The sequence below is a fragment of the Ochotona princeps genome, chromosome 8 (genome assembly GCF_030435755.1).
Source record: "Ochotona princeps isolate mOchPri1 chromosome 8, mOchPri1.hap1, whole genome shotgun sequence".
Classification (NCBI taxonomy): domain Eukaryota; kingdom Metazoa; phylum Chordata; class Mammalia; order Lagomorpha; family Ochotonidae; genus Ochotona; species Ochotona princeps.
The window spans coordinates 27318247-27346135 of record NC_080839.1 but is presented as its reverse complement, the minus strand read 5'-3'; the positions used below and the strand labels follow the sequence as shown (position 1 = coordinate 27346135).

General features: G+C 38.5%; 1 protein-coding gene across 6 annotated transcripts in view; it reads left to right on the top strand.

The window, feature by feature from the left end:
• FSHR (follicle stimulating hormone receptor) overlaps positions 1-27889 on the top strand; it is a 161992-nt gene that overhangs the window by 39199 nt on the left and 94904 nt on the right. For 4 of the 6 annotated variants that reach the window (XM_058667766.1, XM_058667767.1, XM_058667772.1 and 1 more), the window contains exon 2: positions 22735-22806. The exons of the other annotated variants lie outside the window; for them this stretch is intronic. In XM_058667766.1, coding sequence (XP_058523749.1) covers positions 22735-22806 — 72 coding nt within the window. The remainder of the gene's footprint in view (positions 1-22734; positions 22807-27889) is intronic. 6 annotated transcript variants of the gene reach the window in all.

Here is a 27889-nt window from a genome sequence, read left to right as displayed (position 1 = left end):
TTGCTGATAGCTCTCAAACATTACTTCCTTTGGCTTTACTCACAACCTACTCAGAAGACAGCTGATCATATACACATTTCACATAGACGAGAAAACAGATTCAGATGGGTCACATTGTTTGCTTCAGACCATACAGTTCGCTTTGGGGGTGAGGCTTGGTCTGTATATTGCCATGGAGCTCTTCTGTCTGAGTCAGCATTCCTTCATCTCTAATACACTTGGAAGACCCAGCCAGCCCCACATACTAAAGCAAGGTCAACACGTCTAGACACACCTCCTTGCAGACCGATGTCTGTCTGCCCAGTGGCCTTGAGCAGGGCCACTTGCAGCAGGCTGACAGGGGAGTGCAGCTGACAAGGCCAGTAGTGCTTTGTTCTGAAAGACCAAATGTATCAGTGCTGTTACTGCGGTGGGCCCTCACGGCATCAGTAGTGCCTGAAGGGCCCCATCTTTCAGAGAAAGCCACAGTTTCTGTTGCTTTTCTCAAAATTTTTTCCACCTATTTGTTTTCTCAGTCTTCTGACTTTTGAAGTTGAATCACTAGTTTCTGTTTTTTCAAACATAAAAGGGAAAGTGTCTGGCTTTCTAAAGCATGACGTGACTTTAGAGTGAGTTTTCCTAGAACCATCATCTTCTCATTAAACTTGGAAAATTGAACAGTTTCATGAGTAACTGGTGGCGGAAACTAGGTGCCAACACACTTTGATTGAGGTGTATCAATGCAAGCTGTGCCCCTCTGCTGGCACCTTCCAAGGCCAGGAGAGGAAGCTGCCCTTGCTTTCAATCTAGGCTGCAGATTATGCTGTGCAAATGAGTTCCTGATATTCACATTGAACCAGCTTACATCAGTAAAAGCAGCCAACATGTGTGCTTCATGTTAATATTTCTTTAAGAAGTATAAAATGTAATTGGCCCCGAACTCTCAAACCTTTCCTCAGCCAGTCCAGGATTGATGGCTTCAGCTCTTTTACCTAATGTTTTTGAAACTGAATTTCTCAAATCAAATATTCCTGTTACCTGGCTTTTCTTATTTTGAAATCTCGGACCTTCATTGTCCAGCTTTCTCACCCTCCTCATGTCCCAGGAGCTTTCGGAACATTGTTCTCCTTCCTACCACAGGTCTCTTCAGACCCAGAATAATTACCCAAAGTCAGCCAGAGCCACACATTGAACTACACAGCTGACTTGGGGGAGCTGCTGCCTTCTCTATTCTCCTTTGCTGCTTCTGTCAAGATTACAACTTGATTAGAATATAAAGAAAGGGCTGAAAACAAATGTGTTCTTTGTCTTAAACTTCTCTTTTTCTATGTAAAAGGCTGGAAAGATCTGAAACAATAAATGCAAAATAGGGCCCAAGGCAATGGCTCAATTGGTTAATCCTCTGCCTTCAAGCACCGAGATCCCATGTTGGTGTAGGTTCATGCACCAGCTGCTCCACTTCCCATCCAGCTCCCTGCTGTGACCTGGGAAAGCAGTCGAGGACGGCCCAAAGCCTTGGGACCCAGCACCCTCGTGGGAGACCCAGAAAAAGCTCCTGGCTTTGGATTGGCCAAACTACGGCCGAGGTGGCCACTTGGGGAGTGAACCAGTGGATGGAAGATCTTTCTGTCTCTCCTTCTTTCTGTAAATCTGCCTTTGCAATAAAAATAAATACAATCTTCAAAAAAAAAAAATAAATACAATCTTCAAAAAAAAACAGTCTGCAAAATTATTTTAAACTCTGGGCAAAGGAAACCTTTCTCCTTCACAGGGTTGTAGTGTCAGATGGCCTTTAGAAAGCAGCCCGTGCTCCTACTCTAACATAGCAATGCTGTGTCTGCTGGAAGGAAGCAGAAGTGGCTGGCCAGAAGGCCCAGGTGTGTCCATTCATCTTAGCAGGCAGATGGGACTCTAGAGAAAAGCAACTTGTCAGCTACAAGGACCATCTCTTTCTCTGAAGGGTCACTAAGCACGGGATCAGCATTTTACAAAGATTAAATCTACACTAATCTTCCCACAGTAGAGGTCTGGTAGATAATGGCTTTTTTGATGCACCATTTTGGCAAGATAACTGATAGTGTCATCTCCCCCAAGATTTTGCAAACTGAAATCACAGAGAGGCTACTGAATCCCCTCAATAGCAGCTAAGGAAAGCATACCCCACCAAATCATAAACTCATAGCATGTGGGCTTTGGGCAACTGAGGAACATTTCATCACAATGAATACAAAACCAAAAGCATGGTAACTGTCCTTCCACGCACACTGTGCAGTGAACAGATCTGTCTATTCCAGATTTCATCTGAGGTATTGAATGGTGAGTGTGTGCTTCATTGTGCCTGGTCTGTGACATCATAAGAAACTTCAGCCCATCTTTCAATAAAACCTAGAGTCAGATAAAATGTTTAGAAATCTTGTCACCTCCACCGTCACTTAACAAGATGCTTTTCTGATGAGCCAGTATTACATACAGCTATGTGAGAACACCACTTCAGAAGGTGCCTTAGTCTGAGATACCAGCTACTAGTAGGCCCCTGTGCCCAGATTCAAGCCTCACAACGGCCTCAAATTATGAGTTCACAGCTTGGGAGAAAAGGATGAGGAGGAGCCCCTTTTGGCCCTGCTCAAACAAGCGTTTTATTTCAAAATCATGTTGTGATACAGCTGTGAGAAAGTTGTCAAGGCTCCTCTTTGAACTGTGCACAAACCAACTTTGTGTTCACAGGAGAAATACTGTGAATATGGAACCTAGTATTTTGTATATGCTGCTGAATTTTGTTTTCTAGTATTATTTTGTTAAAATTTTTGCTTATCTATTCATAAGGATAATCTTTGCCTGATGTTACTACAAGCATAATACTCATCTCATTGGATAAGATAGGAACTATTTACTCCTCTTCCATATTCTAGACTATATTTTGAATGATTTGTAATAATTCTATAAACTACCATCATAGATTCCACTAGTTCTGGACTTTTGTATGTGTGTGAGAAAGTTTTTTTTTATTATGATTATTTTAGTTTCTTTGTTTATTATATTTTTTAAATTTTGAATTGTTTGAATTGCTATAGGATTTTGTCAACTTCCTTTAGCTTACATAATTTTTGGCATACCATATTACATAGGACTCATTTATAGTCCCTTTCTCACTTGCTAAGCATAATATCTCCTCCTTTTTACCAATTTTAGTTACTTTCCTCTTTTAAGTCATAAGATAAAATTTTGTCAAATTATATGGATTTTGCTTCAAAAAACCAATTTTTGGTTTTGCTGATTTTTTCTGTTCTCCATCACCTTTATTACTGCTATAATCTTTAATACTGGCTATTTTACTTGCTTTTAAATTTTAATGTTGAAATTTAGTTTATTGCCTAGAGATCTTTCTTAATTTTTAGTATAGGCATTCATCAGGATACACTTTCCTCTTATGTTCTGTTTTCACAGCATCCCACAAGTTTTAGTATGTTGTTTTTTTAAAAAGGATTAACATTTTGCAGCTCTACAAGAAAAGACCTTCCAACTCAGAATTCTGTGATGATAGCCTTCAAAAACAGAAGTGAACACATTCTCAGAAGAAAGAAAACTAAGAATTTGTTGCCAGGGAAATTCTGAAGGAAGTTGATAAAATGGAAGAATACTAAAGAAAAGGATACTAAAGGATATTTGGAACACTAGTACTAGTAATCTAAAAGGAATAGGAAAATGATTAAATGTTCAAAAGTAACTGGATAAATATAAAGACCCTCTTAATGTCTTTAAACATAAACACAGCAATTGAAAGCAAAACTGGGGCTCCACATGGTGGTTCAATGGCTAAATTTTTACCTTGCAAGTGTTGGGATCCCACATGGGTGCCAGTTTGTGTCCCAACTGCTTCACTTCCCGTAGGGCTCCCTGCTTACGGCCTGAGAAAGTTGTGGAAGATAGCCCAAAGCCTTGGGAAATGTACCTGTATGTGAGACCTGGAAGAACCTCTGGCTCTGGGCTTCAGGTCAGCTCACCTCAGGCCATTGTGACCATTTGGAGAATGAACCAGCAGATGGAAGATCTTCCTCTCTGTCTCTCCTTCTCTCTGTAGATTTGATTTGCCTTTCAAATAAAAATAAGTTAAGATTTTAAAAAGATGAAGGAAAATTTATGAGCTTACCTGATGAGATTTTCTAATGATTTTATACATGACATCCATATGAAAATTATAACATGAAAAGAGAAGAGGTAAGGGGTTACTAGGAGGATCTGGTGGCAGAGTCTGCATTCCTATTGAAATAATAAAGTACTGACCTTAACTGGATTCTGAAATTTAAAGTAACATAAATTGAAATACCTTGAGGAATCACTTTAAAATGTATTTAAAATTTGGGAAAATTTTAAACTGAAAAGGAAGTAAAAGATCAGGACAATGAAAACTTCATGATATAATTTAGTCCCAATTCACATGTTTTCCCTGATTTGTAATAACAAACATACAGAGTAAAAAAAAAGTAATGTTACATAAATGAAATTGATATTTTGAGATTTGATTATTGTGTATAGTCCTTGTCTATACTCTTAGGTACCACTGGTTTTTCTTCTTAGTACTTGTTGAATTCCTTATTTAATGGAGGGTTAATTGCAACAGTTAAAGGAGAAAAGGAAGACGAAAGGTAAGGGGGGGACGAGGGAGGGAGGAGGAGAGGCAAGGATGATTTTCTTTTCAGAATTGTTACTAGGAAGTAAATGGAATCAGTTTTCTTTATATTAATAAAAAGTTATAAGAACAATAAATAGGAAAGCAAATAAAAGCTATTTTTAAAAAGACACAGATCTGAAAACATTAATGATTATCTCATTTTAATGAGCCAATTAAAAAACCAACCAACTATATTCTAGCTAAAACTAATCCACTTTAAATATAATTCTATAGGAATCTTGAAAATTAAAGGATGAAAAAGGCCATGCAAAAAAATAATTGAAAGATGATCAGAATGGCTGCATGAATTTAAGGTGACTTCAGAGGAAGGAAAATTATGGGAAAATGGTGGAAGAGGGACATGGTGAAAGAGGGAGGAATCTCTATACCTACATATAAAATAAAAGAAACAGTCATAATGACAAAAGACTCAAGACGGTTGAAAGATTTTAGATGTATATCCAGCTAACAACACTGTTTCAGTACACATGAAGCAAAAACTGATCAGAGAAATGGACAAGCTATTCTTGTATCTTTTTTGTTTTAACACCCTCTCTCAATGAGCAATAGGACGTTGAGCCTTCCCAACTCACTGTATGAACACAATATTGCAGAAAATACATCTTTGCAAAAGAAGATGCAATGATCAATGGAGCAGCATGGAGTCAGAAACAGAATTGAAGGTAAACATAAAAATGATGCTGATGGAATTGCAATTCAATAGCAAATAAAATAAACTTTTAAGTAAATAATACTGAGGGCACATATTAAAAGAAAATGATTTAACCTCATAACCTATATAAAGATTAACCTAAAGTTGGATCATTAATCTAAATATAAAGCATAACATTATAAAACTTTTGAAATCAAGTCTCCATGACCTGTCATAAAGCAATGAGACATGACATTAAAAGCACAACCCATAAAAGAAAACTAAAAAAAGTGAACTGTATCAAAATGAAAAGGTTTTCATGCCATGTAAGCTAGTTAAGAGAATTAAAGACAAATTACAGTTTAGGAGAAAATGTTTGCAAGCCCTATATCTAAGAAAAGACTCATATCTAGAATATATAAAGAGCTCTCAAAAGTTAACATAAATAAAACAAGAAAAAAATATCTTAACCAATGCAGCCTTAAACTTCACCATCTAGGATTAAGGAATGACAAATAAACACGTAAGAAAATCGTCAAGGCATACACATCTTGGGGTCGGGGCCTGCCAGCAGGCCCTGTGGTCACCAAGGTTGAGGCAGATGGAGGTCTTCGGCCACAAGAATTACCAGAGACAAGCTGGTGAGGAACATCTCCCACATGGTTTCAGGGTCCCAAGGTTTTGGCCCATCCTTTGTTGCTTTCCTAGCCCACAAGCAGGGAGCTGGATGAAAAGAGGAGCAACCAGGACAGGAACCAGTGCCCATATGGGATGTCAGCATTGCAACATAGAGGATTAGACAGTTGAGCTTTTGGGCCAGCTCCTGTTTGTTGCTTTTAACAGGATGCCTTTGTTAACGTGGTGAGAACCAATCTGAGATCTTGTAGTGAATGGCTTTAAATAAGACTGTTGATGGCAGGCACAAGTTCATTTTTCCTATTTTCTCTTCCCTGTAGCTATAACTAAGGCCATTCCACTGGTCTGTATCTCCCCCAGCTGGGATTTGTGGGCTTTGTCCAGTTCAGAGTTGGAAAGCCTAGAGAAGATACAACCCCTTTCCATGGCATTTCAGCTCAGTTAATGCAGAGACCCCTTCTTCACAGGAACATTTATTTCTTGGATTAATGAATGTTGTCAAAATAGAAAATGTCAGCACTTGAGATATCTGTCTCATTCTTAGAGTACTGTGAAATATAACCCTGTTTTTCTGGAAACTGGAAGCATGTGTTCTTTGTTAAATGCAAGTTATCAATATTATTATATCTTCATCATATCAGAGTCTGAAAGAGCTGTTGCTTTGTGACACATACACACTCAAGAGATGACCATTTATAGATTTCAGCTGCTTTAATGAGCAGTTCTTGTGTTTCTATTTGCCATGGCTATTAAATTCTACAAACTAAGCATCATAAAAGGCTAACAAGTCTTCCCTCCATTTCAACTTGAGTGTTATATATGCAGGACCTGACCCTATGCTCTCCATTAGTAACAGGAGAAGCAAAATGTGTGCTTGATATTATTTTTGTGTTCTTCTAATGCAAAACAGAGCTATTTATCTTCATTTCTGATAAAATCTCTAGGCCATATTCATATGACACGATGCTAAGAAAACGCTGTGGTTCCATCACAACAGGGGAAATGGAATTTTTCAAGGAATCTTTACCTGTCAAAATACATGTGGCTCTTAAAGGTTAGGTAAAGTTAGCAAGTTATCACCACAAGATTAAAAATTAAATAAATCATCCTTGTTCAGGGTCTTACAATAAATGATATATTCAGTACCCTAGAAGTGAATTTTAACTTAGGGTTACATTCTGAACAGTACGTCCTGTTTGCTTTTATCTGGATCTATTCTAAATAGTTTTATGTATTTGTTCTTGTGTCTAGCAGAGCTCATTTGAACACTCAACATTTGCATTTTACACAGTCAGTAAAAGCTAATTATCCTGTGCATATGTTTTCTGATTAAATGTGTGAAACTTCTAAATTGAAAACGGAAATTGGTTTAAGTGCATTATAAAAGACCTAAATTTATCTGTGATTTGTGGAGCAATGATCAGCCTTTCTTTTGGTGTCATTTTCATTGACTGTCAGTCAGGGAAGCCCATTGATTCTAGAATGGAGTTGATCCTTAGTTAATCCTCCTGCATCTAAGCAGAAGTAGCCCCCAAACTGACCTTTATGTGACAAACACCCTTCATTATGGCATCTGGAGCTAAGTGTTGTCAATAAAAATCACACTTAAATCAGCTTGACATTAACCAAAGGGACCAAGAGAACTGCTTTGAGGGCATAATGTATTTGCCACTTTATCACACTGTCCAAGATGGTGGAGCATCATTAAAGTGGGATTCTGTTTATTCACTCTCACAGATTAAGTAAAGGCAACCCTGAATTCCCAGACCTGACAACTACATTAGCACTAAAGTTCTGAATCTGATCAAAGAATGGCCCTCTGAGAAATTTCTTACAATTTTTTTCACCTTCTTTTAAATGTACATAAAAGGAATAAATTTCATGCAGTTCATATATACAGTTTTAAGAACATAAACTATACCACCACCCCCTTATTTTTAATTTTCATATTGACATACTTTCAATTTATAGTTGCAAGTTTAATCCTCCACTAAACAAAGAATTCGACTAGTAGTAAGTAGAGAAACTACAAGAACTATCATTAATAATCAAATTTCAAAATGTCAATTTCACTCATAGATATTGCTTTTTGTTTTCTATCCATTAGTTGCAACAAATCAGAAAAAAATTGTATTTATCTTTTCAGGACTAGCTTATTCCAAGAAATAGTCTCCCATTGCAACTATTTTTATGAAAAATACGAGATTTTATTCTTTTTTTGCATCTAAGTAGTATTCCACCAAATATATGTTCCACAATTTCTTTATGTAGTCATCAGTTGAGGGACATTTGGTTTGATTGCAAATCTTATCTAGTATGAATTGAGTTGCTCTATACAGTTTCTTTTTTGTTTCCCCAGATTCCCAGAACAACCTCAGTAGATTGCCATTTCCATTTTGGATTAGCTTGACTGGTCCTGTTTTTGAAAGACACATGAAAGCTATGGATCTCTTTTGTTATCCTTCATCCCACTTGTCCTCACTGAAACGTTGCCAGCCCTACATCTCATATTCATCCCTTTGTATTATCTGTGTGCAGACATACATGCAGACTTGTTAACAGGGACTTGGGACCACACTTAACTTTAAAACCAAATCTACCTCTTCCTAGCTGTGCCCTATGTTTGTTACCAATCCATTCTTAATTCTATGTCCTCATCTATAAGTGGACACAGTACAGTTGTTTGTTCCACGAAATCTATTCCATGAAGTTGTCTATTCAGGGAGTTTAAACAATTGCAGGAGTTTTGGAGAGAGAAATTCTACTTAAATTTCAGAGGGATGAAACAGTTAGATACACAAATTTAAACTTGGTGTGGAAGGAAACATGCTTTCATCACTACTATTTTCCCTAGAACATTAGATAATGTGTTTAAGTTAGTCAATCCTTAGTAAATAATTTTGTAATTGCATTGTCAGTTCTCTTACCTTCGTTTCCCTTTCCTTCCTCTCTCTATCTTTCTGTGCACATGTATGAGTACACTATTTTTAACCTTTGGAAGGTATAATTTATTTTTTCAACTTTTTATCCAAATTTTGAAGAAATTTTTCTTCTCTATCCTTGTTGCTTCACACACAAATCAACCTTTTTATTCAAGTGATCCTATGATTATACCTGCTTCTTGAAAACTACTTCTCACTGCATATTTCCCTAGCTAAAACACAAGCTCATTAGGAAAAGCACATTTGTCTTTTTCACCATTATGTCATCAATGCTTACAATGAGAATACGGTAAATATCCATCAAAAGAACAAATGGACACCGAGTCTCTCAGTATCTGCTTCCAGTTCTTTATCTTGGGTTCTCATTTCTAGCTTGAAGTTTTACTTCTGCCAGTGTTCCCCTTTTGAATATGATAATACACTACCTTAATTCAGTGCACCATGCATCTTGGGAACACCTCCATTTAGATCCAGCCCTATTTATTCAAAAATGTAAGTTCCATTGATTAAAAAAAAACAAAAAACAGAAGGAAACTCCAGGGTAAGGTAAACAGGTACACATATACTACTGACCTGTGTATTTTTAAGATTTGTTTATTTGAAAATCAGAGTTACAGAGTGAGCAAGTGAGAGAGAGAGAGTATGTGTTAGAGAGAGTAAGTGAGTGAGTGACTGAATGACAGAGAGATTGATCCTCCATCTACTTGTTCACTCCCCAGTTGACCCCAACAAGGCCAGGGCATGCTGAAGCCAGGAGCTTTATCTGGGTCTCTTACATGGGTAGCAGAAGCCCAAACTCTCAGGCCTTCTGCTGCTGCTATGCCCAGACCATGAGCATGGATCTGGATCAGAAGTGGAGTAGCCAGACTACTACCCAGATGGGATACCAGCATCGTAGGCAGCCCTACCAGCCACTCCAAATACCAGCCCTCCTTTGTATTTTTGCAATGATTCATAGTACAATAAGGCATTGATCTAGTTCTCTCACCCTTCTCAAACTACGTAAAACTGCCTAAATTAGGCTTGCAACATGTATTGAAAGAAGCGATATTTGACACAGGACTGAACTTTGAAAAACTTTCTGTGCTCACAGGTGATTGCCAACTCACCACATATGAGTAAAGCAGCTTGTTGCTGGATCTTTGTCCATTTTACTAAAGTAGGGGTTCTCAACCTTGAATATGTATCAAACCTTATCTAAAGAGCCTTCAAAATTGACTTCTATAGGACTCAAACCCATTTTGACTGCAGATACCAGACTGAAGATTTTAGGGTTCCAGAAACCCTAAACTCAGTCTTCAGACAAAAGACCAAAAAGCTGGCAAGCACTCTAACACTGGTAGTTTTTGTGATATCTAAGGCATCACCCATTATTCAACTGTAGCCTATTATGATTATGTAATAATGCAGCTCCCCCCCCATAAGTAAATCTTCAGTATCTTCAATAGAAGCCTCATAAATCTACAATTTTCAATGAACTCTCCCAATTTCAAGTGCTGACAATGAATTCAAATGTCAAATACAACCAAAACAAAATGCCCTGGGCTGGATTCCATTCATGAGCCAATAATTTGCAGTTCAGATTACCTATCCACTACTTGCCTACATCCCTAGAAGTCATCCCCAAATCCATATTTAATTCTTAGAGAGCTAGATTCACATTTGAAAATTCCAGTTCACTCTAGGAGATGTTCTGAATAAAACTAATTGGTGTGGTTGAAATTATTTATTTAGAGTTTGACAAACTCCAATATCAAACTCTGAACAATTGCTGGTGTGAATATCATCCCACATGTACATGTACTTGTAACATCTTAAATACTCAAAACACTGAATAAACCTTTTGGAATCAAAACTAGTTCCACTGTATGAAACCTTCCCATTTCTTATGGAGATGTATCTAGTCTCATTGGATTTTAGTCCAGATACAACACAAGTCAGTAAATTGTAGTAACATGGCAAGAGTTGAGGTTAAACACAGGAAGTAGTAAAACTTTCACCCCAAAGTGGAGGCAAACTGTAGAATACCTCCAGTGGATTACAAATCAGGTGAAGTTTTCAGTAACAATGTGAGCCATTGATGGGGCTTTATATGTTTCCAATTTTTGTTGGCTTTTGTTTTTTCCTGCTTTTGAGAGGCAGAGTGGCAATCACTGGGCAAAGGATTCTGATCAAGGCAGATAAGGAAGATTGGACACTGGCCACCAGAAAAGAACTTACTAAGTCACTGCCAAGGCTGTAGACAAGGAGGTTTGTCTGTCCGGGTGATGATAGAGCGATAGAAAGGGAGGGACCGGCTCAATTAATGTTGACTGTGAGCAGAATAATGATAGAACTTGCTGGTATTCAGTAATCCCTGGGGAATAGGCCCTATTCTGTGCTGAGCACATAACAGCCAATTATATCTTTTACACTAATTAGAGTAAGACTGAAATGGGAGAGTGCTTGAATTAAATTCTACTACAAGATCACATTGTGCTTTTATCTTAAAGAGCCTAGGGTTATCTGGGCTAGACTCTGCAGGTTGCAGGCAGGGCCTGACTTTGCCCACTCACTTGTGTATCCTGTAGCAGATAAACAACCAGAGCTCAGGCTGCTGATTTTTGACTATAGTGTTATTTTCTCTTCAACATGTTGCTTCTTTGTCCTGACTTTTCATATATTAATAATATATAAATCGTGTGGCACATTCAAGTAAAAAGACCAAAGTGAGCAGCTGATTTAAAAAAAAGCGGTGAAGAACAATCTCACAGGCAGCAGGTTATTGCAGATGGGGACAAGGGAGGCAGGAAGACACATCTCACAACCTTAATGCAAAGCTTGTACAAAGTCAGGAGTGATATATAGTAAGCAACAGTGCCAGCATCCTTTTATCAGCCTAGCACAGATGTTGAGATAAGGGGACACAAGTGGAACTAAAAAGACAAGCAGATTCAAAAGAGCTATTAGAAAGCACGTGTTCACTGGGAGATGATTAAAGTAAAGAACTACCACCCTGGAAAGGTTGTGGAAAGGAAGCAACAGAGACACAGAGGACAGTGCAGTGTGACTGGAGTGGGCTTGGAGAGGTGCCTGTCTTGTGAACTTCTATCTTCGAAGCATAGCCTTCTCCTAAACAAAAGATCCTGGAATTGTAAATTTACACACTGGCTGTACGAGTGTCTACATAAGACATATCACCTGGAATTTTGGGTAAAAAAAAGACCTACTGGGGACTGAAGATTGAGACAATTGAATCTCCTCTCCTTCAGCCAACTATTCTGGCATTAAAAAAAAAAAAAAAAAAAAAAAAAAACCACAAAACTACGGCTGGGCCCTGACTTGAAAATATTCTTGGACATTTCATACAATGGCAAAGGGTAAAGAAAAACAAATTGTCCACTCTATCCTAAATTGTTTATCAACAACCCGTGTAAATGAGAGTTAAAATAAGAGGCAGGATTGGAAGAGTAGGAACAAATGTGCCTTCCATGCTTTTCCAATCCTTCTACACCTGAATACGTAACTCTGTCCCATAGGTGAACATGACAAAGGACAACTTGCAGAATGTTTATATCAACTCTAAAAATCATAATTTATTCATCAAAATAGAGAGAAATCTACTCTGTTGACTCATTTTTTTTTCCATACCACAAATGAAATTGTGAGCAGGTACCATAACGGTTCTAGTCTCATGACTAGACCACATTGTCTAATACTAAAGCTCCACTTTTCAGCCCATCTAAAACTTCTCTCTTCCAGCCTAGTACACCTCCTTCAGGTCTGGAAACCCACAACTGGTAGGACAGGGTGGCTTCCTTTTCTCTTCAATATTGTGCTTCCTCCTCCCATGGGTTGGGCCCGAGAAGGATAAAGATAAAGGAACTGGATTGAACAGCATCAGGGGACCACTGACTTTTGAACCCTTTCGCTGTGACAGACTTCCAAATGTTAATTTTTACTCTCCTGGAAGTTCCTGTGGCCTGGGCCGGAACACTCACACTGTAGACTTCCTTCTCTTTGTACTTCCTATTATAAGCAACAGCACTTCTTTCATCAACTTCCAGAAGTCTACAACATAGCTTCTTTTTGAGCACCAGGTCCATTTTTTTTTTTTTTTTCAGAATAACGAGCTCCCTTTGGCTGGGCCCACATCTGGTGCACTGGGGAATCTACACAGTCTTCCAAGAGAGACCACAAGTATCTCCCAACTCCCTTGCAAAGCACTGGGACAATTTTTACCTTTAGAAATCAAATCCTATGAGCCCGGCAGCGTGGCCTAGCGGCTAAAGTCCTCGCCTTGAAAGCCCCGGGATCCCATATGGGCGCCGGTTCTAGTCCCAGCAGCTCCACTTCCCATCCAGCTCCCTGCTTGTGGCCTGGGAAAGCAGTTGAGGACAGCCCAAAGCTTTGGGACCCTGCACCCGCGTGGGAGACCCGGAAGAGGTTCTGGTCCCAGCATCGGATTGGTGCGCACTGGCCCATTGCGGCTCACTTGGGGAGTGAAACATCGGATGGAAGATCTTCCTCTCTGTCTCTCCTCCTCTCTGTATATCCGGCTTTCCAATAATAATAAAATCTTTTTTAAAAAAAAAAAATCAAATCCTAGAAGGTCCTCCAAATTGTACACATGCGCATTAATTCTTTTGTTTTCCCAAAACCCCTTCTAATCACACACATTTGCATCCATCCCACACCACATAAGAGATCACAGACAAAACTTGAAACTCTCTCCCAAGAAACTCTCACTGAGAGTCCATACAATCCCACCAGAATCTTTGGCAGTTACCTACATGTCCTGAATGAAGGTTGGATGTTAGCTGCCTGGACCAATTTCTCTGCATTTCACAGTGACTCAGCACCTCACATAAAGCTTTGAGATGATTGCATTTGTTTTAGTATGCCAGGCAGTTAGGACTGATTTTAAAAATGCAAAGAAGGAGTTTTTGATTGGTAACAATATTTAAGGTCGGTTGTATGTGAAGCCCACATCTTCCTACCTAACAACTGGCTCTCCTGCCTCCAGCTGGCTTCAAAATCCATGTGTAACAATGTAAGACATACAACGAATCAGATGCCCAAAGATCATGAAAATGAGGTGTTCACTGGGGAGAGTGAGTAAACAACTAATTCTGGTTTGATTCTATGTTTTTCTGATCCGACTTGCTTAAAGTTCCATCCACCTCCTTGGGTGATTTGCCTACATACAATCCCAGAAAGTAAATTGGGGTACAAGTTTGACCTCAAGAGTGTCAAGCAGAAAATACTCTTGGCATTTTGAGGTCAGGAAGTTGGTCGATTTCTTTACTTTTTATCCTTTCCCAAGCTGTTCTCACTTTAATTTTTAAACTTGTGTGAAATTCAAAGAACACAGAGCCCAGTGTCATTTACACTTGGGCCACCATAAAAAGGCAGCTTTCTCAAAAAGAATATTGGCTATTTTCCAGGCTGCCAGAAAGCTTTTTATGGAATCTTTAAAACCATTCTCCTCTAAGCAAGAAAGGGAAATTAAATTTGGCCAAGGGTGAATGGGCTGCTCAAGATATGAATTGCTTCTAACAGTGATGAAGTTCAAGGGAATCCTAAAGCTTTCCAATTTCAGGGAAAGAAAAATGTAAAGCCCACCCACCCCATTTATAATAGAAGGAACATTAAATAACATGAAATATAATCAAGACAATTTTCTTCTTGGTGAATTCTGCATTCTTACAGAAATTATTTGGTTACTTGACTCCCTTACAGAGGGCGAATAAAGGTGTCCTCTGACAAGAAGGTTGTGATACTTTCAAGCAACTCTGTCTGCAAACAAATAAACAAATGATGCTTGAGATAGAGCCTGGCAACAACTTCAATCTTGAAAAATTGATATGAAATAGTTCAAGAATTATGTGTATAGAATAAAAAATACTGGGAAGACACCACTCAACTTTGCCAAAACTTAACACTACATCATAATTTTTCAGTTCTTTAAAAATAAAAAAAAATACAGCCATGTACCAATCCCTTTCCTCTTCTCACAGATGTAAATACTACACCAATTTTGGTGTCAGTCATTCCCAAAGTTTCTTTTGTTTTTGTAAATACATACCCTTCTTTGAATATGTTCCAACATACTGACATTATTTTTCGTGTTTGGTGAGGCCTACAGACCAGGAGACAACTGCCATGGAAATGACAATCTGAGATCCGAGAGAAGACCACCTCATGGCAGGAAAGACACACAGACAGTGAAGCACCGGGGTCAGGCACAAGACAGAGGAAATGAGGGGAAAATGCAGGAAGGATCTTACTATGGATTGCACAGGGACAGGTGGTGAACAGGTTGAAACTGGCTTCTATGAGGAACCTCAACAGACTTGCAGGGTATTAGAGCTGTCCCTAATTGTCTAGTAAATGGTCCTATAGCTAGGGAATAGTCAGCCTAGTCTAATAACCATTATTAAAAAAAAAAAAAATGTGGTCAGGATGAAGCACCATGGATTAGTTGGTTTGCATTTGAAAGGTGTAAAGGCCATGGTTTGCTATCTCCAGGATTTAGCTACCTTTGTGTGGGACAGTTTCTGAAACCTATAAAATTCCAAGATATCAAAGCACACACACACACAAACCCCAGAATAAAAAGGCATGATTAATACAAAAACAAAATGCTATATTATTTTTCATTATGTTGTGCTTTAAAATTAGATTATACATCACATGTGTGCATTCATCACACACCCGTTCTCATTATGCTTTAGGGGTTTATTTAGATGGCTGCACACAGCTGTACTCTGTTCACTTCTTTTCACTGCTCCACAACTTGGCATTGTGACACACAGTACAGTATATCACTATTCATTCATATACCTGTTCACTGACATTTGAGTTCTGTCCAGAATGATACTGTAGTCATTAACCTTTTACCTGTCTTTGACTGCAAGTGTGAAAGAGACATGAAATAATTTGCTCAAAAGGTATTTGTATCTTCATAAATAATACCTGGTACCAAATGGCTTTTAAAATTATTGGTATTATATAAGCTTTATATCTATTATAATTAATATATCTTAAAACAATCTGGAAGTATTAGTATTTAAGAATGCAAATAATTTTATGCACTAAAAATATAACTATCCTTGTTAAGCTTTCTCACTAGTTCTACTAGTAATCTCTTAGACTGGTTACAAAGTTTCTTTGTATGCATATAGACAATTATGTTTTCTATAGATAATATCATTGTTATACTAGTATTCCTGTTGCATGCTTTTTCTTTCCTTCTAATCCATAAACCAGAGCATTTGGCATAATATTGAAGAGAAATAATGTCAATCATCTTAGACTCATGCTAATTTTCACTGAAATTTGCCTAATAGTTCACCACTGGACATGATATTTATTTTAGTGTTTGCTAGATTTTACTCCTTAGCAAATAAAGAATATTCCTTTTTTCTCCTTTGTCAAAATGCCTTATAAATAGGTTTCAAGTATGGTAAATTACATTTTCAATTCCAATTAAGAAAACCATGTGGGATTTTTCTTTTTATTTCTTTTTATGGAGACTTTTTTTCTTTTAATTTAGCAACCCTTGAATTGTGAAATAAACTCAAAATACTAATCATATAATGTTTATTTAGACTACTGGGTAAGCATGCTCATTATATTCTTTCATATTTTCCTTTTATATTAACTGCTAAGATTGGCTTAAATTTATTTAATGTATTATTTTATTGTCTCTCTGATTTTTTTATATCAGCTCCATAAAATGGATTGGAGATCACTTTCCTCTTTTACTATTCTGTTAAGAGATAAAATTTATTTTAAGCGTTAGAATAGTTGCTGACCTTGTCAACTGTGCATCTTTTAAACTACCAACCCAATCTGTTAATACAGATCTATCCCGTTTTCTGTCTTCCTGAGGCAGTTTTTGTGATTATATTTCTACAAAGATTCTCCATATTGCTTCATTTTTCAAATATAATGCTATAAAATTATTTGTAGAGTTTTTTAATTTACAACCTTTTACATCTGCAGTTAAGTATCATTTTTCATGCCTCTCATTGTTCATCTTCTACTCTAGTTCAGAATGAACATAGGTTCTATTTTATTCATCTTTTAAAAGGTTAGCTTTGGGGTTTGTCAATTCCATCATTATTTTAATTTATTTCTGCTGCTTTCTTTGTTATTTTCTTATGTACTCGCCATCAGTTCCCTCTCAATGCAAACTTAAGTGTTGCACTGTGTATTAATCTGTAAAATTATCCTTTACTTCTTTTCTAATACACAAACTCACTGAGAATGTCTTTTTGTCCAATCCTGATGTAAAGGAAATCTGCAGACACCTTTTGAATGACTCAAAACTAGGTCAATGAAGCTGTAACAATCATCAGAAGGTTGTTGGTTAAAACAAAACTTCCATGATGAAGCTTATAAACATAAGTAGAAATAAATACTGAAAGAAATGTAGTTGTCTATAATAAGTATCATTTTAATGTTAAAACTATAAGGGTTCTTGAAACTTTAAAGTAAACTTTTTACTAGCTTAAGAAATGTTATCCATTTTAGCAGTTAAGTTTCAGCAAATTATTGACCTTTTAATTCTGAAATAACATGTATAAACTTAAACAGTATCTATACTAATGTTTCCCAACTTACAATGCTATAAATGTTCCAATAAGTCCATTATAAGCTGAAAATATCATTAAGTTGAAATACATTCAATTCATCTAATTTACCAGATACCAAAACTTCAAGACTAGCCTCCCTTAAACGCAGGCAGAATAGTACTTGGGGAAAATCATCCAACACAATGCCTAATATGTAATGAAGCTTTTAATATCTTTTATTATCTCATTTAATCTTTGCTTTATAACATAACAATTAAAATTTTAAATTTCTCTGTAAGTAGCAGTTTAGCAATATCTCATAGGTCTGCTCTATTATATTTTCACTATATTTCAGTTCTAGTAAAATGTCTAATTATAATTTCTCTTCTGATTCATGTATGACTTTAAAGGGTGGTTTGTTCAGATCTGGTTTGTTTTTCTTTGCTTCTAGTTTTACAGATGGTTGTATGTGTATAGGTAGAGAGGTTAGTCACCTTCCAGCTGATTTCCAAGTAATCAGACTGCTTTACTGTCAAGACAATTTATCGGAGACAGACATTTTGGCATAGCAAGCTATGGTTCTGCTTGTGATAAACTGTGATGCCTGCATCCCATCTTGGAGTTCCTGGCTTGAGCCCAAGCTCCCAATCCAGTTTCCTGCTAATGTGTTGGGAGGCAAGAGAGGATGGTCCATGTACTTGGGTTTCTGCCACCAGTGTGGGAGATCTTCCTGGACTTCCTGGCTCCTGACTTTGGCTTAGAACAGCCCTGTGAACATTTGGGTAGTGAACCAGGAGATTGAAGCTCTCTCTCCTTATATCTCAAATGTCAGCAAATGTCAGACAAACACTGACAACTCTGAGCACTTGGACTTGCATGTTTTTGGTTTCTTTACCCTAAGATTTAACCAACTGTGGACAGAAAATATTTTTTTTTTAATTATTTATTTTTAATTGGAAGGCAGTTTTACAGATTAAAAGAGAGACAAAGAGATGGATCTTCCATCTGTTGGTTTAATCCCCAAATGGCCACAACAGCCAGAGCTGAGCTGAGCTGAAGCCAGGAGTCAGGAGCTGCTTCTGGGTCTTTCAGGTGGGTGCAGGGCCAAAGACTTGAGCCATCTTCATCTGCTTTTCAATTCATACATAGATCAGAATTGGAATGGCTGGGACTAGAACTGGCACCCAATGGCATGCTGCTAGTGTAAGCAGAGTAGTATGATAAGCCACTGTACTGGCCAATTGGACTGAAAATACTTTTTAAAATTAAAAAAAATCTATATTTACTGAACATGCACTTCTTACTTTTTAAGATTTATTTGAAAAACAGAGTTCCAGAGAGAGGAAGAGTGTTTATCAACTAAAACATCTCTATCTACATTCTTGCAAGGCCAAATGCTCCCTCTTTTTCTTTTCAGATTTTTATTTTACTTTTATTGGAAAATCAGATATACAGAGAGGAAGATCTTCTGTCTGTTGATTCATTCCCCAAGCAGCCACAATGGCAGGAGCTGAGCCAATCCAAAGTCAGGAACCTGGAGCCTCTTCCAGGTCTCCCACGTGGGTGCAGAGTTCCAAGGCCACAAGCAGGGGGCTGGATGGGAAGGAGGCCACCGGGATTAAAACCAGCACCCATATGGGATTCCAGTGCATGCAAGGAGAGGACTTTGGCCGCTAGGCTACCACACCGGGCACCACATTTTCCCTTTTAAACTGCTTTTAGTTTTACTTAACATTATGCACATAAATGTAATAAGAAATAATAGCTTTATAATTATCTGTTTCTACAATCCCTTTGCTTTTTATTGAGTTTGTGTTGGAAATGTAGCACATTGATATAGTCATTTTCCATCATTTTGTTTCCTTTTCTGGTATAATAATTTAAAGCTATAAATTTCTTTATAAGGTGAGCAGTTTAGCTAATCTCAGAAGTTTGATTCATTTTATTTTTATTATAGTTCAAAAATTTATATATTTCTGACTTATGTATTACTTAAAAGGGGGTTTATTTTCTTTGGGTTTGCTTTGCTTCACTTTTGCTTATCCGATTGAGTGGATGTGAATTGGGAGAGGGATTAACTATCTTACTACTGATTGCTAGCTAACTTGGTCACAAGTCTCTCAAAAAACACACATGATTTGTTTTTACATTAATTTGCTTTGTGATTTAGTACTTGGTCAATATATTTTAAAGTTCCTTATTGATTCTATAGTTATTATGAAAACTCACCTATTCAATAAAGAATACTAATTTCTCTTTTCACTATTCCTTCATGTTTTTCAGTATCTTCCTACTGGATACAAGTTTTCACTAAAGAAATCATTTTGCTAAAAGTTTAGTAATAGTTAACCTTGTCCAAAAGTGGTTTTATTTTTACCTCACCTATTTCCTAAATACATAACTAAACCAGCAATTATTTGATCTAATATTAAAACATATTTTTTAATTTTTCCAATTTTTCTTTGAAAATGTTTTTCTCGCTGTGCATATCCAATATATTTTCTTCTGTGGGTCTGCAGTATTAAATCATAGGTATCTGGAAGTGGATTTAATTTTTTTCCATTGTCTTATTAAAGTTTTAGTGATAGCTACATAGGATATCACTAAAATAATTGACTGCCATTCATTTCTCATACCTTTTTTCCCTAGAATATCAAGGGATGACAGAAACAAAGGGAAGAAAGGAAGAGAGGAAAGAGGAAAGAAGAAGACAGGAAGGAAAGCAAGGAGAAATGAACACATGAACAGTGGGGGAAGGAGGGAAGGAGGTAGAAAGGGAAGGAGGAAGGCAGCCAGAAGCACCTGTGCATGCCATTTTCTGGGTCTTGTCTTCTGTGCCCGTTTGGCATCAAAATACAAATTTCTGGGCTAATCAGACCAGAAACCCCACCTAGGCACCTTGACTCCAGTTTACCCTCATTGGATTCCATTTGCCACTGCTAGGGTAACCTCTTCCATTCAGTCACTTTGCTTTGGGTCCAGGGGAATTCCTCATCCATCTTTAAAAGCTTTAGTGGAAGTATCTTCAGATTATCTTGCTTATCATGTTTCAGGAAATTTCTTCAAGAAAGAACTACTTACATTACCAAATTTGAATCACTTAATACAAGTTGTTCTTGAAACTGTTTAAAACATGATTCTCTGGTCATTTAGTTAATGAACATTTTACTTCAATACTTCAATTCCCTTAAAACTTTTAGGCTGCTTGAATAGCTCAAAGCCACATTACTGCTTTTACTGGATTATTTCTCACCTTGGGTCTTGTAATTAATAGGAACAAAAGGAACTTACATATGTTAACTAAGGTTAAGTGAGTACAGTTAATGGAGTGTAAACTAACCTTGGTTATTAGGTGAGCATTCCAGTAGTAGATTCTCTGCTAAATCTGATACATTCAAGCTTTAATTATGCCATCACTTATTTAAATGGTTTTATAGACACAAACACTTTGCATAACTATAATGTAAGTTCAAACTTCACCCACGCTCAGAACATCTCTTTTGTAGATTTGCATACTTGGGAATTTTTTCTGTTAATCTTTGTACAACTATACCTACTAGATTAACTTTACCACACAATTACTTTCTGGCAGCCCCAAAGTTTCTGGTTTTGCTTTCTCAACAAGCATATAAACTCCTCCGGAGCCAGACGGCATACAAGACCCTCTCCCATAATTCCCCAACAGAAGGAAGCTAGATGCAATGTAAAAGATGTATGTGCCTGAGGAACAGCTCACATCTGAAACAGGAATTTCACCTAGCTAGAAAGCAGTAAGAGACTAAAGAAGTGAAGTGTTCTTGCAACTATCCAAGTCCACAGGATGTCATTATAATTCCTGCTTAATTGTAAGGGGCTAACGTGATTAAAATAACAATATAACCAATTACAGTACCAGAAAATGCCAGGAGAAAGAATATTATTATTGTTGAGAATCCTAAAGAGTCCCTCGGGGTTTTACCCTCAAGTTTAGGTATTTCAGACTTTGTGATAACAAATGTTTTATTGCCTACCTGTCATGTACCAAATGCTATTCTGGGTATTTGGTACATAGCAGCAACAAGTCAAGCAAAAATTCCTGTATGGTGGAATGTGCTTTATTAAAGGGGGAAACACAAGGAAATGTATGAAACCACAGCTAAATAAATAAATAGAATGTATTCTGACATGCTATGATAAATCCTCTTTAGGAAAAGAGGACAGGAATCAAGTTAGGGAGATGGTCATTGTCAAGAGTGTAGTTATGGAAAACCTCACAGAAAAAGTGACATTTGGGCAATTGAAGCTGAGGCAATCTAGGAGGATACCTGGGAGAGGAAAGTTCCAGAAAGAGATAACTGATGATGTAGAAATTTGAGACACAAAGGAACTCAGCATGTGCAAGGACTAGCAAGAGGTTATTGTCAGACCAGATGAACAGAGAACGGTCAAAACTGGGGTGAAGATGAGAGTGGAGGGGAAGAAACCCCTGGGCAGATGGCTTTCATAAATACCTTGGATCTTTCTTTGACTGAGGTTATGAGTCAATGACAGAAATGTTGAGGCAGGTGTGAGACACATATGTCACATAGAAGGAAATGGGAAAAGTGGGAAGCAGCCAGGGTTAAGAGAAAGTGTATGAAATGGGACAATTTATGGAATATTTTTAATGCTGATGAGTTAAATCCAGTAAAGCAGGGAACATGAGTGAATAAAATGCATCAAACTAAAAGTCACTGTAGTCATTCTGGGGACTAGACATGAGGGGAAGAGATTTAGTGTGAACAAGGTAGGGTTGTACTCAGAGAGGAACATACCTGAACAACAGGCAGCAAGGCAGTGTTGTTTAAGCCATGGTGCAGGTGATGCAGGGCTATGAGCCATGGGATAGCAGGAGGGAGTTTTCTGCTGTGGTTTTCACTCTCCCTTTGGAATAGGAGACAAGGTCCGCTGAGCATGGCAATCAAGGAAGAGATTTAATGGGATTGGAGTAAGAAAAAGAGATTCCTGCATTAGAGGAAGCAATGCAGAGTGGAGACAAGCACATTTCGTACCCAGCTCGACCATATTTCAGCCACATGAGCCTGGATAAGTCTCTTATCCTCTTTAAGCTCCAGTATCCTCATAGGTAAAGGGAAAGCAAGAGTGTTGATGCACTGTCACGTGGTGAAGATGAAGAGAAAGCAAAAGCAAGTTCAGCCATTATTAATATGGCAAGCACAAAGTATTATATCAGCTCTTCATTTAAAAATATACCTTAGGTACTCAGTTACTTATTATTGGGCAGCTTGTGATATTTTATATCCACTGTCTTTTCAGGAGGTTTGTACTCACCAGACTTCGAGTCATCCCAAAAGGAGCATTTTCAGGATTTGGGGACCTGGAGAAAATGTATGTACCAACACTACTGGGTTGAATGTCCTCAAGTAACTAAGACTGTCTCCATGGCAATGGCCCACGATCAGAAGCCAAACTAATGCACCAAGCAAGCCATGCTTCTTAAACAATACTGTGGCCTCTGTCAGATCATGGCTGTTGAAATGAGCAAAGGCCAATTCAAGTAAATCCCAACTCTAGCTGTGTGTGAGTTGTTGCTCCCAAAGTCCCAGTGAATGGAGTTTTCATCGACCAAAGTGTATTTTCTTTTCTACTGATACCTGTTTTCAATCAAAGATAATGTCTCTGATATCTGATTAGCTTTTTTTGTTTGTTTGTTTTCACACTAATTTTTTTCCCCCTGTATCTGGGGTCAGGGGAGAAATAAAGGGAAAAGCCCCATCCAGTCTCCCACCCATCCCAGGTCCCCGATGTGAGGTATGCTCCGAGGGTCCTGCTCATGCATTTTAATAGTTCAACAGTTTTAAATTGCTGCCAATCTCGCTGTTCCAATAGTGATGAAATCTATTGGCTGACATAGTCCCTTCATGGTTGGGGTTCTGAGATTAGCAGTTCAGTTGGAGGGATCTCCAAAGAAACTTCGTCTGAGGTGATCCTAGACCTGATTCTTGTGTTTGCTTGCCAGTACAGGGTCTGGCACAGTCTGTCGCCCCAATCAGCTTATGCACATGCTGGTCATTTCAATTAATGGGTCAGTTCTGTTTCCAGCCCTGTCATCCACATGAACCAGTGGGTGTTGTAGTCCAGCCCAATCCTGTCCACTTCATACTCAGCCCTCACGCAAATCAGTGGGAGCTGCAGCCTAGTTGGGGTGACTCCCCATAACTCCCACCAGGCCTGCCTCCACTGGAGTTGCAGCCTAGTTGGGGTGACTCCCCATAACCCCCATGAGGCCTGCCCCCTACCCTATTAGCTTTTAAATGACATTAGGTCCTCAGATTTGTGTTTTAGGAGCTTTCCAGAGTTATTCAATATTGATGCCCGCAGACAAGTGGTATATAATACATATAAGTGGTAGGAATGGCTGTAATTCGGCGAACTCCTTGGAAAAGAGTCCTTTTTTTTTTTTTTTTTAACCACAAATGCTCTCTTCTTTTTGGATGGGTTTCAATTGGTGGTTTCTCCCCAGAGTGGATTTTCTCAAAGAGGGATATAGTGAAATAAAAGAACAGCAAATTCTCCCACATTTAACTTAATTTGCCCTCCCTTCAGAGGTTTTTGGGACTCATCACCCAGGCCTCTTGCATAAAAAAAACAAAACGTCCAACTCAGGCATTTCTCATTCGTGAAGCCATTCTAGTTTCCCTCATTGTTCTCATCTTTTTCTAAGATGAAGTTCTCAGCTCCTGGCTTCTGCCAGGACCAGATGTAGCTATTGCACTCATTTTGAGAATGAGCTAGCAGATAAAATATTTTCTCTGTGTGTGAGTGTGTGTGTGTGTGCATGCACTTCTCCCCACACTTCCCTCCCCTTTCTCATGCCTTTCTTCTCCCAACACTCTGCCATTCATTGGACATATCGATATCTACATGTATATGATATGTATAGGTATATAGATATCTCTATGCAGAATGTATATAGATACAGATATCGCCAAAGATTTTGTGGTGGGGTCTAAACAAAAAGTAATTCATTAACAAACCCAAAGCAGATAGGGTAGCAATGTGTCAATAATGAAACTACCAGCCCTATATCCAAACCATAACTCATCAAATAATGTCTTACTAAATAATGGCTCCTAACCTTCATCTGAAACCTTGCTTGTCTTCTGAAACTGTGGATATTATTTTGATATGCAGAGACGCCTAAACATCCACACCTCAGTGAACGACAAGTATATGAACTCTAAGCAATCCAGAACCATTTCATTACCTTGATCCTTTAATATTACATATTCCCACGGTACCCACTTTCTAGCATTTGCCCAGATTTCTAAGCAAAAAAGTCCTAAATTTTCCTTGTCCTTGCAGACCTACTGACTCCCCACCAAAAATATTCTAGAAACCGGTGATCTTCTCATTTTGGGGACCCAAGGTCTCATTAGCACTTTTTTTTTTTAAAGATTTTATTATTATTGGAAAGCCAGATATACAGAGAGGAGAAGAGACAGAGAGGAAGATCTTCCATCCAATGTTTCACTCCCCAAGTGAGCCGCAACGGGCCGGTAGCGCCAATCCGATGCTGGGACCAGAACCTCTTCCGGGTCTCCCACGCGGGTACAGGGTCCCAAAGCTTTGGGCTGTCCTCTCCTGCTTTCCCAGGCCACAAGCAGGGAGCTGGATGGGAAGTGGAGCTGCCGGGATTAGAACCGGCGCCCATATGGGATCCCGGGGCTTTCAAGGCGAGGACTTTAGCCGCTAGGCCACACCACCAGGCCCCATTAGCACTTCTATAACGTGCTGTGTGAGGGTGCCATGTTTGTCTGGGCTCTAGTTTTGCTGTCATTCTGCTGCAAGTCCCACATTGCTTACCCTCCCATGCAGACAAGCCTCTCAGGGACACTCATTTCTAGAAATTTAGTATGAATTCCTTGGTACAAAAAATTAAAGTCCTTTATCTCCCACCACATGCACTGTGTATCCCAGTCTCACCAGAAGAGACAATTTTCCATTCCCCAAACACTGTCATTACCAGACATCACGTTGATTACTTCGAATGTGACAGCTGGTTCTTTGGGCAGTGCCTGGCATATCACAGAATCAAAAAATAGCTGCAGGTGAATAAATGCATAAGTAACCAAATGAACAAAATGTATATTCATACATTTCTTATGTAAATGCTCTCTCTATTGAGAATTCTACTCCATCGAGTCATGCTTGAGTCACAGAAAACTGCCAGGGTCCGTGCAGTAGGTGTGAATAACACAAAGGTGTGAAGAGAACAGCTCCCTGCATGGCAGGGCCCAGGGAGCTTCCAGCTACTTGGCAGGGCCTAGCAGATTCATCTCTGACCACCTTGACGCAGTTTTCACCCCCTTTCGCATGGGCACTCAACCACCCCACTAAGAATTTTGTATTGAGGCATTGTCTGCCCCTGTGAGATGGCTTTTACAACGAACATGAGCTTAAGAGTTAATGTTACTGATAATGTCCTGGTGAGTGGGCCTTTAACTGCACACAGGAGTACAATCAAGCCCATGCTGTTGCCAGACACCTTATTGTGTACCTACCCATTGCCATAAAATCTGGCCCGGACATTTAGCATGCTTTCTGGGAAATGACTTGATAAGAATTTTACAAACTAATGGAAATGATGGGAGTATGGGTTAAAACTGCCATGACAAAAAATATAGCTACTGGGACCCTAAAAGTTATCCTGTTACTGGGACCCTAAAGGCTATCCTGCTAAGGCAAAAAATATAGTTACTGTGATCTTAAGGGTTAGCCTGTCCTTGCAACTCTTTAGAACATAGAAACTGTAGTTGCTTTAGCTGCTTTCATAATTTCTAACTAGAGGAAATATAGGCTGATTTCACTAACATCACAAAGATATACTTTTGATTATTGTTTGATCACTTATGAGGTTGTAGAACCTGCAGTTGTAGAGGAACTTAATGTTTGGAACCTTTTGTCTTAGATCTTTGTTTTTTTTCTCTTTTGATGTATTCCTCACATTAAGTGATGGATAGTTGTAGAATAAGAATTGTAGTAAGAGTGTATTACTGAATAAGATGTGTTGTCTACTGAGAAATTCTTGGCTGCAACGTTGGAATGGATAATGCCCTGTCTTGAGGTAAAACAATTTGTAGAATTGTCTTTGGAAACACTCACTTGTCCATTGCAGAATTGAAACTTAAATGGAGTAAACTTGGCTCATTGCTAATTACAATTCTTTCTGCCGTTATAACTCTTGCTTTACTTGTTCAGATAACAAACTGTGTGAGCTAGCTGACCTAATGGCCTTTAGTGCCAATGGCCCGTAATCCCCATAGACCAAGACCCCGGACTTACTAACCCATACATAATTCAAGGTAGGGGTCTGGTTGTCACAGGTGGCGCCAAGGTTAAAGCCCAGACCTGAGGAGAGCAGATGAAGACTGGCAAACCAAGATAAGCAAGGAATGTGGGATCCTTCCTCAATCATTTCTCAAGAAGTTGTAAATTGTGCCCCCCTGAAGCTATGTCAAAATGTCCCTAAAAGAAAACCTTGTACTGCTTCTGTATAAATAAAGCGGACAGCTTTCTCGCGAGGTACACAATCATCAAGGAATCCTAGTGGTCCGTCTCTCCTTTCTTTCTTTCTTCTTCTTTCTACGCCTATCTCACGCACCCTTCCCGAGCTCCGAACTCTCGGCTGGAGCTGGACTCCGGCAGAAAACGTTTACTCCTCTTTAGAGACTTTCTAGAACCTGTACACTGTTTCCAAATCCTAAGCCTTTGCCTTTGCATTAACAACACATTTATCAGGTTGTACTCAGAATTTAAGGCTTGGGGCAGGTGTTTGCTACAGCATTTAAGATGCCACGTAAAACACTCAACATTGCATATCACAATGCCTGGGTTCAAGTCCCAGTCATGCTTCTGATTTCAGGTTCCTTATGGGGCAAAACCTCAGATGCAACACTAATGGCTCAAATCATGGAGCCCTTCCCATCATGAGACATATATTGTGTTAGAAGCAAATGGCTTTGGTCTGGCCAGCCCAGCTATTAAGGACATTTACAGAGTGAAACAGCATATGTTGCTGTCCATCTCTCTTCAGGTGCTTTTTAGAAGTTGGTCATAATTTTAAATAAGGAATCTATAAGTTTTTCCAGATTCCACAATTGTTCATTAAAGACAGGATTGGAGTATGACTTAATTTTTTCTTTTTTTTTTAATTAATTATTTTGCATTATGTGACAGTTTCATAGGCTCTGGGAATCCCCCCACCTGTCCCCATGCCCCTCCCCTCCCCCCTGGTGGATTCCTCCACCTTGATGCAGTATTAGAGTTCAAATTCAATCAAGATTCTTTCCTTGCAAAGGTATACCAAGCATAGAGTCCAGCTACTTATTGTCCAGATGGGTTGAACAGTTTCTTGGGGAGACCATTTCTGGTCTAAAGTTAGAGCTGGTAGAATATCATCACAGTCAAT